This window comes from Panthera uncia (genome assembly GCF_023721935.1).
Source record: "Panthera uncia isolate 11264 chromosome E2 unlocalized genomic scaffold, Puncia_PCG_1.0 HiC_scaffold_19, whole genome shotgun sequence".
Classification (NCBI taxonomy): domain Eukaryota; kingdom Metazoa; phylum Chordata; class Mammalia; order Carnivora; family Felidae; genus Panthera; species Panthera uncia.
The window spans coordinates 5531269-5551219 of NW_026057588.1; the positions used below are offsets into that span (position 1 = coordinate 5531269).

The 19951-nt window shown below is 40.1% G+C and overlaps 1 protein-coding gene across 2 annotated transcripts in view; it reads left to right on the forward strand.

Moving 5' to 3' along the window:
* LOC125915493 (zinc finger protein 345-like) overlaps positions 1-13705 on the forward strand; it is a 78215-nt gene extending 64510 nt beyond the window's left edge. Inside the window, exons 6-7 of one of the 2 annotated variants that reach the window (XM_049621374.1) lie at positions 6568-7698; positions 12188-13705. In XM_049621374.1, the coding sequence (XP_049477331.1) occupies positions 6568-7698; positions 12188-12216 (1160 nt within the window). In that variant the 3' untranslated portion in view covers positions 12217-13705. Of the gene's footprint in view, positions 1-6567 lie in introns of both variants that reach the window. The other variant, XM_049621373.1, reaches the window with a different exon arrangement.
* The last annotated feature ends 6246 nt before the right edge of the window (positions 13706-19951 follow it).

Consider the following 19951-nt stretch of genomic DNA (forward strand, 5'->3'; position numbering starts at 1 on the left):
AAGTTTATTTTATTTTGAGAGAGAGAAAGAGTCCCAAGCAGGCTCTCCACTGACAGCACAGAGCCTGATGCAGGGCTCGAAGTCACAAACTATGAGATCATGACCTTAACCGACGTCAGACACTTAACCAACTGAGCCACACAGGCGCCCCAAGAAAGACTCTTGAATGCTTATAATGGGTATTTGACCAAGACTCCTACTGTGATCTTGTAGTGGTTTGTTGAGAGTGCTTTTGAAATTAAAAGAATTCTAAGCCATACCGACTGAATTCTCAATCGCTATTTATAAAATTTTCCTATTTTTCTTTGCTCTTGTTTCTGTGAGCATAGAGAACACAGATTTTTCTGGTTTTGATATGCACAGAATGCAATAGGTTATATTAAGCTAAAGATAGATTTTGGAGTCCCAGAACTAACTAGAAGTTCATGTGTGCCTATGTTTGTGGGTGTTTGTACCTAGATCTTCAGTAGGAAAGGGAATATTGCATCAAAAGAGATAATTTCCAAATTTCAAAATTGATGATTTTAGGGGCGCCTGGGTGGCTCGGTTGAGTGTCCGACTTCAGCTCAGGTCATGATCTCACTTTTTGTGAGTTCAAGCCCCACATCAGGCTCTGTGCTGATGGCTCAGAGCCTGGAGACTGCTTCAGATTCTGTCTCTGTCTCTCTGCCCCTCCCCTGCTTGCACGCTCTCTCTTTCTCTAAAATATATTAAAAAATTGGTGGTTTTCTAGCAAACAAAAATGTTAAGAGATACCTAATGGGAATAATTTTCTCTACATTGTATTGAAGTTATTTCTCTTAAATCTCATGTATCTTGGTTTGAGAATCTCTCCAGGCAAATCCTGTCTTGTCTACCTAGCTATTGTATAACATCTCTGTTTTCCTTGTTCCGCTGTATATTAGTTGTTGCTCATATAACTTGCTCAGGGATTTTTAGAACAGTTTGCACAAAATGACGTGTTCAAAATTAATTTGAATATGGAAATAATTGTTCAGGGAGTATATCCAATTCCATATAGTTTAATTGCTACATTTCACTTCTTCCTTCTGAATTGGAGAACACTAAGAAAGATTTCTTTAGGGGACAGGGTGGTTCATTCAGTTAAGCCTCTGATTCTTGACAACTCAGGTTGTGATCTCAGGGTCCTGAGATCCAGCCCCGCTTCGGGCTCTATGCTGAGCATGGAGTCTGTTTGGTATTCTCTGTCTCTACCCACCCTCTCTCCCTCTCTGTCAAAATACACAAACATTAAAAAAGATTTCTTTAGTTACTGGTGTTTTTGCTTCTTGGAAGTGGCATCATCCAAGTTATTCACACTTTACTGTAACAATTTGATTAGGTGAAGAATTAATATTCTAATGTAGATATTAGGATTTGGATTTACCAAGATTTTTATGTTTTTACTTGTATTCTATTTTTTATATTTTTCCTTATATTCTATTTAAAATTAAAAAAAAAGTTTACTATTTTTGAGATTGAGAGAGAGACAGCAAGCAGGGAAGGGACAGAAAGAGGGACACACAGAATCAGATGCAGGCTCAAGGCTCTGAGCTGTCGGCACAGAGCCTGACGCGGGGCTTGAACTCATGGACCGCGAGATCGTGACCTGAACTGTAGTCAGCCTCCCAACTGACTGAGCCACCCAGGCGCCCCTCCTTATATTCTATTTTTTATTATTTATTATGTTTTCCTGTATTCATACTAAGAAACTAATTTGACATTTAATTCTTCTTTTCTATGAACACTGTGCTCAGTCACGTATTGCTTTAGCTAGAAATTAGAGCATGCTCTTTTTAAAAACATGGTTTATTTTATTTTATTATTTTCTTATTAAAATTTTTTTTAATGTTTATTTTTGAGAGAGAAAGCACCAGCGCGTAAGCGGGGGAGGGGCAAAGAGAGAGGGAGTCACAGAATCCCAAGCAGGCTCCAGGCTCTGAGCCGTCACCACAGAGCCCAGTGTGGGGGCTTGAACTCACGAACCGTGACGTTGTGACCTGAGCTGTAACTGAACCACCCAGGCACCCCATTTTTATTCCTTTCTTGAAATTTGGAATTTTTGTGTTTTATGTTTTATCCTCAATTACCTCTTGTAGTGGATGAGTTCTGTGGTTTAATTGTGTTTCCATTCCCACAGTCACTCTGAAACCTGTGAATCTCCTTGAAGGTTGTGTCTGTACAATGGTCTGCGTGTTTCTCTTAGGTGAATTCACAGGCAGGTAGTCTGGGCTAAAACTCAGGTTCTGCTATTACTGAAGTTTTGTCAAGAGAGTCTTTTGAAAGATGAACAGTTCTCATAGGTTACTGTGGATTCATGGGTACGTTTATGAAAAAGTGTTATAATGGTATGCAGTGTGTAGGAAATGTTCGAGAACCATTGTTTCTGTTCTCGACGTTAGAAGTTGTAATTTCTAGGGGCACCTGGGTGGCTCAGTTGGGTAAGCGTCCGACTTCGGCTCAGGTCATGATCTTGCGGTCTGTGAGTTCGAGCCCCGCATTGGGCTCTGTGCTGACAGCTCAGAGCCTGGAGCCTGTTTCAGATTCTGTGTCTCCCTCTCTCTGACCCTCCCCCGTTCATACTCTGTCTCTTTCTGTCTCAAAAAAAAAAACAAAAAAACTTGTAATTTCTACAATAGTCTTTAAGTTCACAGTCATCCTCGATTTCTTCTTTTTTTATGTTTATTTTTGGAACCTAAAACTGTGGCTCTTGGGGCATCTGGGTGGCTCAGTCCGATAAGCATCCGACTTTGGCTTAGGTCATGATCTCGTGGTTCGTGAGTTCAAGCCCTGCATTGGGCTCTGTGCTGACAGCTCAGAGCCTGGAGCCTGCTTTGGACTCTGTCTCTCTCTTTCTGCCCCTCCCCCACTCATGCTCTGTCTGCCTCTCTCTCTCAAAAAATGAATGAACGTTAAAAATTAAAAAAAAAAAAAAAAGAAAGAAAAATATGGCTCTTGAGCCAAAGGTTGGCATCACTTTCAAGCTTATAAGAAATGTGGAGACTTGGAACCCACCTACAAAAATCCAAAGCAGAATATGAATTTTAACAAGATTGCCACTTTGTTCTCATACACGTTAACACTGGAGAAGTACGCATGTGACTCACCTACATGTTTCCGTTACTGTATGCTTCTCTTTATGTTTGTAGTTCATTATTTTTATAGCTACGGATTTGTAGTTGCTTTCAGTCAGGAAGTGTGCTGCCAGCAACATGATCTCGATGTATTTTCAGGATTGCTCTGTGTATGTGTCATTCTGTAAAATCCATATAAATGTTAGGACAGACTTTGATCTTCCTGCCAAAAATGGCGTTGGGATTTTGATGGAAATTGTGTTACTTTCAGTCTTATGTTTTTGCTTATTCTGATCTCTATTTATTTTTAATTTTTCTTTGTCATTTCCTTCCTCTACTAAATCTCAGCTCTGTTCTTTTCCTACTTCCTTGTAGTGTAGTGTTAAGTTGTTTATCTGAAATTTTTCTTTTTTTGTTTTAATGTTTGTTCATTTTTGAGAGAGAGCACGCAAGCTGGGGAGGGATAGATTGAGAGAGAGGGAGACACAGACAGAATCTGAAGCAGGCTTCATGCTCCCAGCTGTCAGCAGGGAGCGGGACTCGAACTCATGAACTGAGATCATGCCCTGAGCTGACGTTGGACGCTTAACTGACTGAACCCAGGTGCTGCTGAAATTTTTCTTAACATAAGCATTTATACCATAAAAAAGTTTGAAAATGGATTTTCTAGCAGGGAAAATTAGAAATAAACAATACAAGGAATGACCAAAAAAATAAAATAACAGAAAAAAGAAATAAGGATTCTTGAGGATTTTCTTAGATCATGTCATCTGTGAACAGATAATTTTTTTATATTGGATTCCTTTTTTGTATGTTTTCTTGCCTAACTGTTCTTTTTTTTTTTTTTTAATTTTTTTTTTTTCAACGTTTTTTTTTTTATTTTTGGGACAGAGAGAGACAGAGCATGAACGGGGGAGGAGCAGAGAGAGAGGGAGACACAGAATCGGAAACAGGCTCCAGGCTCCGAGCCATCAGCCCAGAGCCTGACGCGGGGCTCGAACTCAGGGACCGCGAGATCGTGACCTGGCTGAAGTCGGACGCTTAACCGACTGCGCCACCCAGGCGCCCCTCTTGCCTAACTGTTCTGACTAGAATATTCCAGTACTTTGTCCGATGGAAGTGGTGTAGTCGCTTCCTTACCTTGTTTATGATCACACAGGAGAAACTTTCAGTCTTTTATCTTTGAATATGTTAGATTTCAACTTTTGTACATTTGTGTTCTTTATTAGGTTGAGGTAGTTTCCTTCTGTTCCTACTATTGAGTGTTGTAAATCATGAAACGCTTTCCAATATGCTCACACACTCTTGTTCTGCGACAATTAAGAGCATCATGTCCTGTTTGATTTTCTGTTGGTTAATGTGCAGTCTTAAATTTCTTGATTTCTGTAAGTTGAAACACCCCTGAGTTACAGGAAGAATTCCCACTTGATTATGTTGTAAAATATCGAAGTGTGCTTTTGATTCATTTTGCTTTAATTTATTGTGGTCTTTGTATTGAATATTCCTCACAGGTAGTACTTTGTACTCTTGTGTACTTGTGTCTTCCTTTGGCTTTGATAACCAGGTGATTGTCCTGTCACAGAGAGTGTTTTGATAATTTATCTTCACTTCTTGGAAATGTTGGAGGAGATTGGAAGCACTTTCTCATTGTTTCATCTGTTTCTCATTAAATGAATCATCTGGCAGAGGACCTTTCATTGTTGAAAGTTTGTAGAAATTTCTTTAGTAGGACTCGTGGGTGGCTCAGTTGGTTAAGTATCAGACTTCAGCTCAGGTCATGATCTCGAGTCCTGGGTTCGAGCCTTGCATCAGGATTTGCGTTGACAACCTGGGGCCTGCTTGAAATTCTCCCTCCCTCTCTGCCCCCTCCCCCCCCCCCACTTTCCTTTCCCTCTCAAAACAAATAAGCTTAAAAGAAAAATAAAATTTCTTTATCAATCTAATCTACTTAGCTGTTGGCAGGTTGAGATTTTTTTTTTTTAATATATATATAGGGGCGCCTGGGTGGCTCAGTCAGTGAAACGTCCGACTTCAGCTCAGGTCATGATCTCACGGTCCGTGGGTTTGAGCCCCATGTTGGGCTCTGTGCTGACAGCTCAGAACCTGGAGCCTGATTTGTATTCTGTGTCTCCCTCTCTCTCTCTGCCCCTCCCCAGCTCGCATTCTGTCCCTGTCTCAAAAATTATATACATATTTCTTATTTTATTTTATTTTTATATATTTCTCCATGATGGAGTCAGGTATGTAACACCTTTTGAAATTTATACTTATTTTTTTACAAGTAAGTTTTTTTTTAAGTTTATTTATTTTGAGAGAGAAAGAGAGTGCAACTTGGGGAGGAGCAGAGAGAGGAAGACAAGAGAATCTCAAGCAGGCTCCGCACTGTCAACATGGTGTCCAACATGGGGCTGGAACTCCTCAAACTGTGAGATCATGACCTGAGCTGAAACCGAGTCAGACATTAAACTGCCTGAGCTGCCCAGGCTCCCCAGAAGTCAATTTAATTTAATTTAATTTTGTTTAGAGTGAGAAAGTACAGGGGTGGGAGAGCAGGGGAGGGGCAGAGATAGAGGGAGAGCATCTTAAGCAGACTCCACACTCCTCAGGCAGCCCCAAGTGGGCCTCTGTCTCATAACCCTGAGATGTTGACCTCAGCCATTTCAGATGTTTAACCAACTGAGTCATTCGGGCACCCCATACACACAGGTTCTTTTTTTTTTTTTTTTGGATACCTATTTGTGGGCATGGTCACCTCTTATAATTATTTTTGTTTCTGTCATATCAGTTTTAATGTGTCTGCTTTCACTTCTGATTGTACTTGGTCTTCTCTGTCTTTCTTCCCTGATTTAGTTACAGGTCTGTCACGTTTGTTGATCTTTTCTGAACACCAGCTCCTTTTCTTGTTGGCACTGTCTACTTTTTGCTATACCCTGTTTTGTTCATTTGTGGTTGATGTTTAGATTTCCTTCCTTCTGCTAATTTTGTTCTCAAACGGTACTTCTGACTTTTTGGCATATAGAAAACCGACGTGTACTCCAGAATGATCTCTTAGGCTACGTGGTCAGCACGTTCTATGCAAATTTCTGTGTGCCGGCAGAATGAGGTCCTGATGATTGCTTCTCAACCGTCTTGCTGACGTTCTCTGATCGATTTTATTTTTTTTTATTTTATTAAAAAAAATTTTTTTTTTAACGTTTATTTTTGAGACAGAGAGAGACAGAGCATGAACGGGGGAGGGGCAGAGAGAGAGGGAGACACAGAATTGGAAGCAGGCTCCAGGCTCTGAGCCATCAGCACAGAGCACGACGTGGGGCTCGAACCCACAAGCTGTGAGATCATGATCTGAGCCGAAGTTGGACGCTTAACCGACTGAGCCACCCAGGCACCCCTCTCCGATTGATTTTAATTTTGCATGTTAGAATTCGTCAGTGTATTTATCTGACAGTAGTTGGATAAAAATGATTTTATTTTCCTGTTATTTGATCTCTTTCAGCCGTATCTTCAAATGACACCCAGAGCTTGCTGCCAAAGCCGTGCATAGAATCTTGTTTTCAGAATGTGTCACTGGGTAGATATAAACAGAGTGCCCTTGAGAATTTACACTTAATGATAGACTGGGACAATGATGGAGAGAGTGCAGAGCATCCGAGATATGAAGGACGTATCCAAACAGAGATAACTGCCCATTATGAGAATCTCACCGCCCCAGACGGTGAAGGATATAAAACATTCTGGACGACATCCCTTTTTAAGTCAACTACTTCTGCAAAGCCTTGTGTTTCTGTAAGCAATGGTTCAAATCCAATGATCAAAGATACGTATGTGCAGAATCCAAATTTGGAAAATCTGGAAAATTACCTAGTCCAGGCCGAAAATAATTATTTGAACCATTTTGAAAATAGGTTTGCATTGACCTTTCAGTCCAATATTTCTGAAAATCAGGGATTTAAAAATGAAGAAAAAAGCGCTATGTGGTATCAGTTTGAGAGTTCCTTCACCGAGGAGTCAACCCTGCAAAACTACCAGAGCATTTTCAATGAAAACATAATTGCTCAATACAGTGAATCTGAGAAGATATTTATCCAGGGGTCAAATGTTAATAAACATCTGATTACTCATTTTCCAGAGAACCATTTTGAGTGTAATAAATGGGAAGTCTTTTATCAAGGCTCCAACCTCATTATACATAAGAGTATGCATATGGGAGAGAATCCTTATAAATATAATGAATGTGACAAAGCTCTTAACCAGACCTCCAATGTTATGGATCATCAGAGAATGCATGTGGGAAAAAACTCATACAGACGTAATAAACCTGGGAACATGTATAGTCAGTCATCAAGACTGTATATACATAAGACAATCGGTGCTGGAGAGAAAAGTTACATTTGTAACGAATGTGGCAAGGTCTTTATCCACCACTCAAGCCTTACTCAACATCACAGAATTCATACTGGAGAGAATCTTTACAAATGTAATGAATGTGGAAAACTCTTTACCAGGCACTCACATCTTACTGAACATCACAGAATCCATACTGGAGAAAAACCGTACAAATGTCAAGAATGTGGGATGGCCTTTACCCAGCATGCAACCCTTGTTGGTCATTACAGAGTTCATACAGGTGAGAAACCTTACCAATGTAAAGAATGTGGCAAGACCTTTAAATGGCACTCAATCCTTAGTAAACATTACAGAACTCACACTGGAGAGAAACCTTACATATGTAAAGAATGTGGCAAGGCCTTTAGGCAGCACACAACCCTTACTCACCATTACAGAACTCATACTGGAGAGAAACCTTACCAATGTAAAGAATGTGGCCAAGCCTTTATCCAGCACTCAAACCTTACTCAACATCACAGAATTCATACGGGAGAGAAACCTTACCAATGTAATGAATGTGGCCAAGCTTTTAACCATCACTCATACCTTACCCAACATCACAGAATCCATACTGGAGAGAAACCTTACCAATGTAAAGAATGTGGCCAGTCCTTTAACCAGCACTCCAACCTGACTCGACATCACAGGATTCATACTGGAGAGAAACCTTTCAAATGTAAAGAATGTGGCCAGGCCTTTAACCAGCACTCACATCTTAATCAACATCACAGAATCCATACTAGAGAGAAACCTTTCCAATGTAAAGAATGTGGCCAGGCCTTTAACAGACACTCAAACCTTACTCAGCATCACAGAATTCATACAGGAGAGAAACCTTTCCAATGTAAAGAATGTGGCCAGGCCTTTAACAGGCACTCATACCTTACTCGTCATCACAGAGTCCATACTGGAGAGAAACCTTACAAATGTAAAGTATGTGGCCAGGCCTTTAACAGGCACTCAAACCTTACTCGACATCACAGAATTCATACTGGAGAGAAACCTTACAAATGTGAAGAATGTGGCCACACCTTTATCCAGTATTCACATCTTATTCAACATCACAGAATACACACTTAAGAGAAACCTTACCAAAGTAAAGAATGTGGCAAAACATTTAATCTCTGGTTAACCTTTACTCATCATCACAGAATTCACACTGGAGCAAACCTTACAAATCTAAAGAATGAGAAAACTATTAAGGACTTCTCAGCCCTTACTCCACATCAGAGAATTCTACTGGAGAGGAACCATACAAATGTCAAGAATGTAGCCTGACCTTTAAGCAATGCTAAACCCTGACTCCTGAACAGAGAAGTTATACTGGAGAGGAGTTTGCAAATATAAAGAATTTGGCAAGCCCTTTAATCAGAGGTCAAGCCTCATTCAATATCACAGAATTAATACTGGAGGAAAAATTTACCAATGTAAAGAATCTGGTAAGACTTTTAGGCTCAACCCTACCGAGCATCACAGACTTTATACTGAGGAGAAACATCACAAAAGTAAAGAATGTGGCAATCCTGTAGCCGAAACTCACAATTTGTTCAACATCATAGCTATCTAAACAGTTTAGAAACCGTAACATGTAGAGAGTTGCAGTGCCTTTAACCGGAATCCAAATGCACACCAGATTCAATCCCTGAAAATGTAATGAATGAGCAAAGACCTTCATTTTAATGTACATTTTAGCAAACACCAGAGTGCATAGAGGAAAGTGACTTGAAAGATATAAATATTTAGGAAAATATTTAATTGAATATCAAATGTCAATAGAGGTGACAAATCAAGTGGCAAGCATTATGTCAGTCAGCCTATTTAGACATTACATCAAAATACTCATTATAAGTAAAAATACAAAGCTAAACACTTAGATAATATATATGCTAATATGCTTCAAAAGCTTAAGTGGATGGATTTTTGCATAGGTATAATTAATTTCAATGTGTTTTTTTTTCTTACATTGACCCTGAGATATTTGACTAGCAAGTATTATTGTATTTCTACTCTCAAATCGCAGAATTCATTCATTCCTAGTGGGTGTGTGAAAGTATGTGGCTGATTGTTGATGCATCAAAGATATGAGATGTCCTTCATTAGGTGGGACTCCTGCATACCTAAATTTTCATGGAAGATGGAGGACAGTCTGATGTACAATATGAAGAAAATCTAAATGGAGATGCTATTTATGCTTATAATGAGATAGGTGTTCAGAACATCAATCTTCTCCATTTATTCAAAGTAAAACATTTCCCGAATATGATAAGTATTTTTTATTTTACCAACTGGTCTTTAAGAAAAAAGACATGGCAGTCTTGTAAAATACTGGTGTATCTTCACAACAGCTAAAATTCGATGTAGAGAATGTCAGTTGATGTGGTTGAAATGGATCAATCCTCGCAGATGTCAGAAAGGATAGCAAATGCTTCCCCCATACGGCATATGATTTTTAGATAGACATTTTTTAAGAAGGACCTCAGGCCTGAAAATTATGGAAAGTACTATTTCCACATCATTATATCAGGAGACCAATGCTTTTTGAATGCCTGTATTCTGTATTTTGAAGAAGGGTTATAGAGTGGATTTGGAATGCATTACTTAGTCTATTTGTGAACTTAATATATTTTAGTTACTAAAACATAATGGTTTTTAACGTGTTCGCATGGATGTGTAATGAATGAAGTATTATCCCACCACCAATGTTACCCTATCTCATTTTTATTTGAGGTTGTAGGAAACTGATGATATCTATCACGTATTTGTAATGGAGTGGAATAATACACCTAGAAATCCGTTTTCTCAGTGGCTTTAAAGTTTAAATAATGTGTGATTATTTTTTCCCTAGTTTCTCAATTGTATCATTTTCTCCTTTTCGGGACTAGTGGGATAGTACACGGATATAGTATAGATTATATAGAGGTATTATAGACCGTTTAGCTCAAGGACTCCATGTTGGTGCCACTTGGCAGCCATTTTGTATAGCCAGTAGTTTCGCAGGGACTTGAACTAACACCGGCCTTTTCTCACTAGTATGGTCCGTAGATAACAACCCTGTAGAGTCACAAGTTAGTGTAACTTTTTTTTCTATTGTTTATTTATTTATTTTGAGAGAGAGAGAGAGAGAGAGAGAGAGGGTGAGGGGCAGAGAGAGACGGAGACAGAAAACCCCAAGCAGGCTCTGCCAGCAGGGCAGCACCCAACCTGGGCCAAACTCACAAGCCTTATGATCATGATCTGAGTCCTTTAGCGGATTGAGTCACTCAGGCGACCCCTAGTGTAACTTCTGATATAACTTACCCCCCCCCCCCCCTCAACTTTTCCCTTTGTGTGTCGCTTAGAGAAGATTCCCACAGAGTTTACCTAAACCTATTGTAGTCAATGGCCCAATCTGGACCTTGTGCAGGGACTCTAAAGCACCACATTGTGGCCCCAAATAAAGGTATGTGGCCCCAGTCATAAGAGGGGAATGTTGTTTTGATACTTAACATGAAGTAAGCATGTATGAATGACAATACGGGTTGAGTAGTAGATACCCATAAGTAGGGAAACATTCCAATGGGAGTGATATAGCCCGAGGTAAGAGCTAGAAAACAGGATGAAGAATTGGCATAAATTCTGGCTGTGGAGAGAAGACGCTTGAGTTACACAACTGACTCTCTGCATTTCAAAAAATAAAGCTTCTATTTTGTTTTATTTCCTAGTTATCTCTAGATCTCCAGTTCTGTTTTTCCTCATTTTTGTTTCCAGCTACATAGGCATCAAAAACATTTTCTGCCCGTGTTGGCGGCTAGAATGTCCTCACTGAAATCCTAAATGCGATCATAGAGATGTTTGGCCAGTGGGACACGGTATTTTTTTTTTTTTTATTAAATTATTTTTTTAACGTTTATTCATCATTGAGAGAGACAGAGCGTGAGCAGGGGAGAAGTAGAGAGGGGGAAACAATCCAAAGCAGGCTCCAGGCTCCGAGCTGTCAGCACAGAGCCCGATGCGGGGCTCAAACTCACAAACTGCAAGATCATGACCCAAGCCGAAGTCGGTTGCTCAACCATCTGAGCCACCCAGGTGCCCCCAGTGGGACACAGTATTAATTCAGACATTTAGCACTGGGATGTGGAATGAGAATATAAGTAAAACGTGACCATGGCACCATCTTTAGAGAGATAAGACGTATGAAATGAATATGTGAGGAGCCCTTTCAATGTGGGAAGGGAACTGGAGGTGGCTCCCTTTTGTCACCAAAGTCATAGGCAGCTCTTGGTGGTGTCATCTAATGAGTAAATGTCACAGAGATGAGGATTTTGGAAATGGGGTGAGTTTCTGAGGATTAAGGAATTCATCTTTTATCTTCATGATTCAGTCGAATTGTGTGTTACTGAAGAACAGATTTTGTGTGGCGATTACTGTGATTGCCCAGACAGATCAGTGACAGTGGATGGAGGAGGGGGTAATGAATGGTGCACAGGTGTGGGCCTAGCTGTAAAATGTCACATATAAGAGTAAATTTTGGCGATGAAGAAGCCTTCTGGACACTAATAGGATCAGCAAGTCACGTCCTGTGGTTGGTCTCATCAAAGCACTAATATCCCAGGTATATAAGCCCATTTATGGTTAGATCCACTCTACGTGGGTGACGTTTTAGGGAAGCTGATGCATTGCTGTGAGGGACCTTCCTGTCTTCAGTCAACCCATGATGAGTATAGTTCTGTGTTCTGACTCTTTCCAAGGCACAGAATTGTTGAAGTTGGAGAATTAGTGGCAGTGAGCATTTTTGATTCAAACAGTCCAGCACAAGTGTTCACTGACTAACGAACGAATAAGAAAGATGCCGTCTATGTACACAACGGAATATTACCCAGCCATAAAAAGCAATGAAATCTTGACATTTGCACTGACCTGGATGGAGGTAGAGTATTGTATAAACGAAAAAATTCCGAGAACTACCATCTGATTTCACTCGTGTGTGATAAAGAAACAAGCAAACGGGGAAAAAAGCAAATCAAAAAATAGACTTAACTATATCGAAGAAACTGATGATTACCAGAATAGAGGTGGGTGGGTGGGGGCACGGGTTAAATAAGTGGTGGGAGTTACAGAGCGCACTTGTGTTGAGCACTGGGTGTTGTATGGAATTATACAATCACTGTTGTACACCTCAAACTAATATAGTGTATGTTAACTAACTGGAATTTAAATAAAACCTTTAAAAAATAGTTGTGTTTTTTGCAGATTTAAGCAAACATTTTCTCTTAACTGACTTGCAGGAGTTTCACAAAACCTACCTTGTAAACAAATTGAAACCTTTATCTTTTCTCCCTACGGGATTCCTCCAGAATTCAGAAATTCTCAGTGACTATTAGCAATAGTTCATTTGTTCTCATATAAATGCCTCATTTAATAACATTACTTGAAACTACAAGACTTAGTTTGAAAATACAGCTGAATCCTTGCCTCGTGAAACTTCCTTGACTAAACTGACCTATTGTCAGGACTAAAGTACTAGATCGAGGGCATGAAAAATCTACCAGGTCAAGTTTTAATATGTGAACTACCATAGAAGTTGCAGATGGGGGAACTGAAGTGGTTTAGGACAACCTGCTCCGCCTGCCCCCACGCCTCCTCTCAGCCACAATATGCCACTTTGCCCCATTGATAATTTAAGGTGAAGGTACTTTGAACTTGTGGGCTCAAGAGAACTTTCCCCCTCCCTTAACCACACAGAAGAGTCTAAGTTGTATGGCTTTTCCCACAGTAAGAGTTATTAACCAAGATAAAGTTTATCTGAGTGACACATCTGTGAGGTAGGACAAGCCTCTAGTTACCAAATATATACTCTTATCACCCTGTGAAGTGCATTCCTTTCCTAGGAAGCTCCAGGCGCCTACCCCCTTTTCTTTAGTTCTGGATGACATATGTGCCTCATCTTGCCTGACAGTCTTTGGAATTTCTACCTCTATGTGGATTCCCTGTATATACACCTATTAAATTTGATGGTCTGTTAACCTGTCTCATGTCAATTTGATTCTTAGTCCAGCTAGAAGGATCTTTGAGGCAACAAGAATCCTTGTTCTCCGACAGAATTTGACTTAAATGCCTCATTTCTTGGCATTCCATTTCAAGTAGAAAAACATGGTGGAGCAGTAGGAAGTACTTCTAGAGGAGTTGGTTTTTTGAGCTCAGTTTTTGCCACGATTTCAGAGGGTTCCTTATTTGTTTACTGCATTGATACTATCTTGTTAGTGTGTGGTTGTTTTTTTTTTTTTTTTTTTAACTTACAAGAAGCAGTCAATATATGTGTCCCACTCGATTTGTTTAGTTGATAGATGGCTCTCTGGAGGTGGATGCATAAGTACACACATTAAGTATTTAAAGGGTCCTCATTCAGGCCACTTGAGCATTCAAATCATCCTTAGTATAACTCTTTAGATATTGCAAACATGTTCTCTATGTGTATTAAACACGAGTCCCACCAGATTGTTGGAAGGTCTCCAACAATTGTCTCCATCCTTTTCCCCATTTTAGTGATTTATTTTGATTCCTAGTGGGTTTAGGTGCTCAACACTACCTAAGGGGTTTTAGCTGTGAATGAATGTGCTAACTAGAGTGATGTTGCTGCTGCAAAAATTTGCTCCTGGAATTGGTTCATTATATTTTGTGTCTTGGTTTTCTCTGCACTTAGCCTGCCTAAATTCAAAGTGCTCAGCATGTTAAGTGGCTGATTCTTCTATGGTTCCCCTGAGAGAGTAACTAAATTATTTGTGACATGAATGGGAATCCCTGTGGGATGACTGCTGGGTGCTGTTGACTCTGTCCCTGTCTAATGAGAAGAGCTAATGTCCTTTGTCTTGGGATTCGTTCAGAATCTCATCTACACAATGCATCAAGCATTTACATTGGCAAGACTGAAGAATTTTAAATTTCTTTTTTTTTTTTTTTTGTTTTTTTTTGAGAGAGAGAGAGAGAGTCAGAGCACAAGGGGGAAGAGGCAGAGAGAGAAGGAGACACAGAATCCAAAACAGGTTCCAGGCTCTGAGCCACCAGCACAGGGCCCAATGTGGGGCTCGAACTCATGGACTGTGAGATCATGACCTGAGCCAATTTTGGACGCTTAACCAACTGAGCCACCCAGGCACGCCAAGACTTTTAAATTTCTTTAAAAAAAGATTTTTTTTTAACATTTATTTATTATTGAGAGACAGAGAGAGACAGAGCAGGATCATGGGAGGGGCAGAGAGAGGGGGAGACAGAATCTGAAGCAGGCTCCAGGCTCTGAGCTGTCAGCACAGAGCCCGACACAGGGCTTGAACTCATAAACTGTGAGATCATGACCTGAGCCGAAGTCAGTTGCCCAACCAACTGAGCCACCAAGCGCCCAAAGACTTTTAAATTTCTAAGAGGAAGAGTCATCTCTGCCACAGACCTGCAATCTGTTCTTTCCTGACTCTACAGTGTATTGCGGCCATGCAGTATTACAAAGGAAAATGATCATCCTTTATTAGAGTCCTAACTGAACACCAGCCTATTGTGTAACATTCGGCTAATGGACTGCACATGGGGAGTTAGATCAGAAACAGTCCCCATTGCCAGTCAAGAAACAACACAAGCACAGACCCAGAACCACAAAGCCTCTTAGATTCTGAAACCAGAAGAGTACAAGTCCTCACCAAAATGAGTTTATGACGAAACTCTAATAAAAAATGTCTGGTGTCATCACATACTAACTGTTTATCAAAAGAGGTTTTTCCAGTCCGATGCCTAATTTCTCTCACTGGACAATGAAAACACCATAGTCAAGTTATTTCGCATCTTCCTTCTTGGTCTCCTTAAAACTAAATTTTTGATGCATAGTCCGTTTAAATCTTTTTTTTGTTTGTTTTGTTTTGTTTTGTGACGGTTTAATTATAAATTTTATCTTGTACTTGTAAAATAGAACAATTACTTCTGGCTTAAAGTTTTGCTTAGGTACATATTTGTAGGTTGAGGCCAAACAGACACAATTTTGGGAAGGTGACCTTTCTGGTATGTCTATTTCAGAACAAATGCAAAAGGGTTACAAATTAATATTTGAGTCCTAAAAAACCCCTTCCTTTATAAACGCATTACATTTGCTCCTCCATATAATGGGATATAGCAAACTAAAAATTTGTGTATATATATATATATATATATATATATATATATAGTATGTCAGCATTTCCTAGTAACTTCTCTTGAATCTATTTTTGTTTTTAGAATTATTTTTAGTTGAAAAAAATTTTTAATGTTTATTTTTGAGAGAGAGAGAGAGAGCACTAACAGGGGAGGGGCAGAGAGAGAGGGAGACACAGAATCTGAAGCGGGCTCCAGGCTCTGGGCTGTCATCACAGAGCCCGATGCAGGGCTTGAATCCACAAATCGCAAGATCACGATCTGAGCTGAAGTTGGACGCTTAACTGACTGAACCACACAGGCACCCCATTATTTTTAGTTTTTTAAGTTTTTTAATATTTATTTTTAGAGGGGGGAGGAAGGGGCTGAGAGAATCTGATGTAGGGCTCAATCTCACAGCACCCTGAGATCATGACCTGAGCCAAAATCGAGTCAGACACTTAACCAACCGAACCACCCAGGTGCCCTATTTTTAAGATTGAATGTTGTACAGCTTGGGCAGTTATATTCCTCAGGCCAATACCATCTAGACTATATAAATGTATAAAATAAAATTTAAAATTCATTCTTCTATATTCAAGACTAAAGCACATAAATGCTAGTGTAGGGCTCAGAGGTGAAATATATTTCTCTTCAGTTTGAGAAAATACGAAATCCTTTCAACAAAATCCAAGAGACATAATAATCCTAGCTGGTGACATTAAGGATAAAGGACCTCATTCACTCCTTCATGCAGTGATTTATTGGTCCCAACTGATTTCCAAATTGGATCACTGTAGTGAGTTATCTATGCTGGAAACTCTGAAAGTCAGCTCTGGGATCCATATTTGTTTTGTGTTCTGCTCTATCAGCAAGAACGATAAATTTGATGGTATGATATTGGACGTGTCAGGAGCTTTAGTGACCGAGCAAAATGACGTCTCACTTTACTGTGACCTGTTTTCACTATGTGTACTTTATGTATCTAATAATTATTTCCCTACAAATTAAGTTCTTGTTTCTTCATCTGTATTGTTATATATTTAATTTTTTATTGCTGTGCAAATCAAATTGTGTAATAAGAAAATCTCTCTGGATTTAAGCAGGTTTGAAATGTTATGTTACAAAAAAAATTTACAGTTAGCATTCAGCCTTCCATTGCACTTCATTGCCTTACTATTAGGATAAGTTAAGTTTGAACACTTCTATTGTCCCCCAGCTCATCACAAATAATAGAAATGGTATGATTTTGTGGCCTAAAGTGAAAGTGGAAAAAAAAGGAATAGAAAAATGATAGCAGATCTCTTAAAAAAAAAAAAAAAAGCGCCATAGATCAACCAGATCTGCTCAGTGGTGAGTGTCTCAAAACTCTCCCCAGAACAAGTTTCTAGGAAGTTCCTGGATGGTGTGAGAAATAAGCCCGTCAACCCAATCAAAGGAGGGATAAGGAGACTCAGATCACAGTGAAGAAAGGCTTTACTCAATGTTCTTGCAAGAGTGGTTTCTGCGGGATAGGCACACAGGGCACAGTCACAGCAGACAGTTTATCTCCTAGCATGCAAGTCCCTCCCCTGATTCTTCATTGGCTGAGCACTACAGGTAAGTCCCTCCCCTGGTTCCTCATTGGCTGAGCATTACAGAGGTTACAGCCTTACCCAAAGTTGCTTGTGCCCAGGTAGGGCAAACAGTAGACTGACTCAAAAAAGGGTGCATTCTCTGAGGTGACACAGGGACTTTCAGTCCCTCCTCCCTCTGTTCTTTGGCTCATGCTTATTGCAAAACCCGCAAAAATAAGACCACTAAATGGAGAGGGGAAGAAGAACAAGGAAGTGAAGTGTCTAAGCGTTTGGGACTCCAATGTGGGGGGAGGGGGGAGTCTGTACATATTTCCAATAGGTTGTAAACCTATTATTAATTAGACTGCACAGCTTTTATTTGGTATTTCTGAAAATGATTCATCTCCCTTCTCACAATGGGACCTTGAGATGCCCCCACTGGCAGGGGCCAATGGATCATGGGCAGAACATCCACATGGGACTGGGTTCCCTTTATGCTCACCAAAATAGTAACCAAAGCAAACGAGTTTGTCCACCATGTGCAGCAAGCCATAAAATCATACACTGGCCTTTTGCAGTGAACCAATTTAAGCTGTTTATTTGTGTGGACCCACCCAGGAGAAGGAGGAGCTAATGCTCAAAAGTCTTGAACTCCCCAGTGGCTTGCAAGTGAAGGCTTTTAAGGGGAAAATTGAGTTCAACAGTCCTCTGATGAGACAGAGCATGGGCTAGATTCAGGCCCCCTTAACATTGACCATGAAATCCAACATTGTTTGACTCCCTCCATTAGGGAAAAAAACAAAAACAAACAAACAAAACTCTGCATCTTGAGTAGTTTATGTTGCAGGACTTCAGAGGGAGGATGCTTACTATGAACACTGGCAAAGACTGGTCCAAACCAGGGTGCACCAAGATGGACTCTCCCTGACCTCTACACTTTTCTTTGTGCTGTGTCCCTTCTTCTCAAGCACAAGATGCAATGAAACCTTGCCTGAAACTTCAATTTGGTTTATGATCAGTTTCTCTTGCTTAGAGAGCCCAAGGGCATAGTTTGGTTCATTGGCACTGAAAAGGTGGATGCCATCGATTGGAGACCCCTGAGGCCATGTTAGGAGATGTTACTTGATAACTTCTGCTGCCACTTTACCTGATATCATAGAGGTGTATTCCATCTCAAAAAACCTTGAATCAGAAAAGTGTCTTTTTTCTTTATGTTAAAGGTTTTATTGGATGCATCTAGTAGTTATATCTGCAAGGTAGTGCTGATTAATCCCTTGTAAACTAGTGGGGTTACATTCCTATCTCTTGAGTCGAGACTACATGTTCCTTGGCTGGTACATCTTTGCCTGGGGGCAGTATGACCTGTGCATTCTTTCATCTGAACTGACAAGATCAATGCTGGTGGCTTCATTGGACCAATTGTGTGTTGATACTCTCAGGGAGTGTGAATTTATTTCCGCTTTCAGGTCCTTCTACCTGGACAGAGAATCCAACTGAAATGAGACAGATTAACAGGAGAAGATCAAATTAAATTTCCTAAGTATAAGGAACCCTCACAGACACAGAAATCCCAAAGACAATCAGGCAAAACGGGGTATATATGTCATCCTGAACTAAGGAGGAGGGTCTGGGACTTCGCGGTGGAGAAATGCCCTTCACAGGGCGATAATAAAAGCAGATGTTTGGTAATTAGATGTTTGCCCTTTCACACAGTCACTCAGATAAAATTTGTCTCTGGTGATAATACTTATTCTTTGAAAGATCCCCAATTTAGATTCTTCTGCATAGTAAAGGGAGAGGATAAAAAGGTTTTCTTGGGCCCACAGGGTGTCAGTTGCCTTTATCCCCCCAAAAATTTTCATGCCAAAATGTCCCATGTTGGGGCAGCTTGCCCCTGGCCCCTACAGAACATTACTTTAAGGTAGTCTCTGTATATAGATGTGTGTGCCATGTTAGATAAACTCTAGACCAGATAATCTTGGTTAAAACCTAGTTTCTTCCATTTATTGGTTGTTTGGTAAAATACTGCTGTAAAGGAGAAAAAGTATTATGTTTGGTCTCAAATTATTTTGGTGGGTTTTTGTTTTTTTTTTGCATTAACTTATAAAAATTGTTACACTACTAATGTAGTAATAGTAAATGTTCAAAAAGGATTGTAGCTTCCATTTTTCGTATTCTAGTAGAACCCATAATTGCCATAAAAATCATTCCATTCAAGGGGCTCCTGGGTGGCTTATTCAGTTGAGCTTCCAACTTTGACTCAGGTCATGATCTCACGGTTCGTGAGTTCGAGCCCCACGTCTGACTCTGTGCTAACAGTGTTGAACCTGCTTGGGATTCTGTTTCCTTCTCCTTCTCCTTCCTTGTCTCTTCCTCTTAAGTAGGCACAATGCCCAACATGGGGCTTGAACCCACAACCCTGAGATTAAGAGTTGCATGTTCTTGGGGGTGCCTGGGTGGCTCAGTCAGTTAAGCGTCTGACTTCAGCTCAGGTCATGATCTCATGGCTTGTGAGTTTGAGCCCCGCGTCAGGCTCTGTGCTGAGAGCTTGGAGCCTGGAGCCTGCTTCAGATTCTGTCTCTCTCTCTCTCTCTCTCTCTCTCTCTCTGACTCTTCCCTGCTCACATTCTGTCTCTCTCTCTCAAAAGTGATGTCTGCCTCAGATTCTGTGTCTCTCTGTCTCTCTGACATTCCCCTGCTTGTGTTCTCTTTCTCTCAAAAATAAATAAATGTTAAAAAAAACATCATTCCATCCAAACTCATCAAATAACAATGTTTTGGGGAAATTATTTTCTAGAATTCTATAAT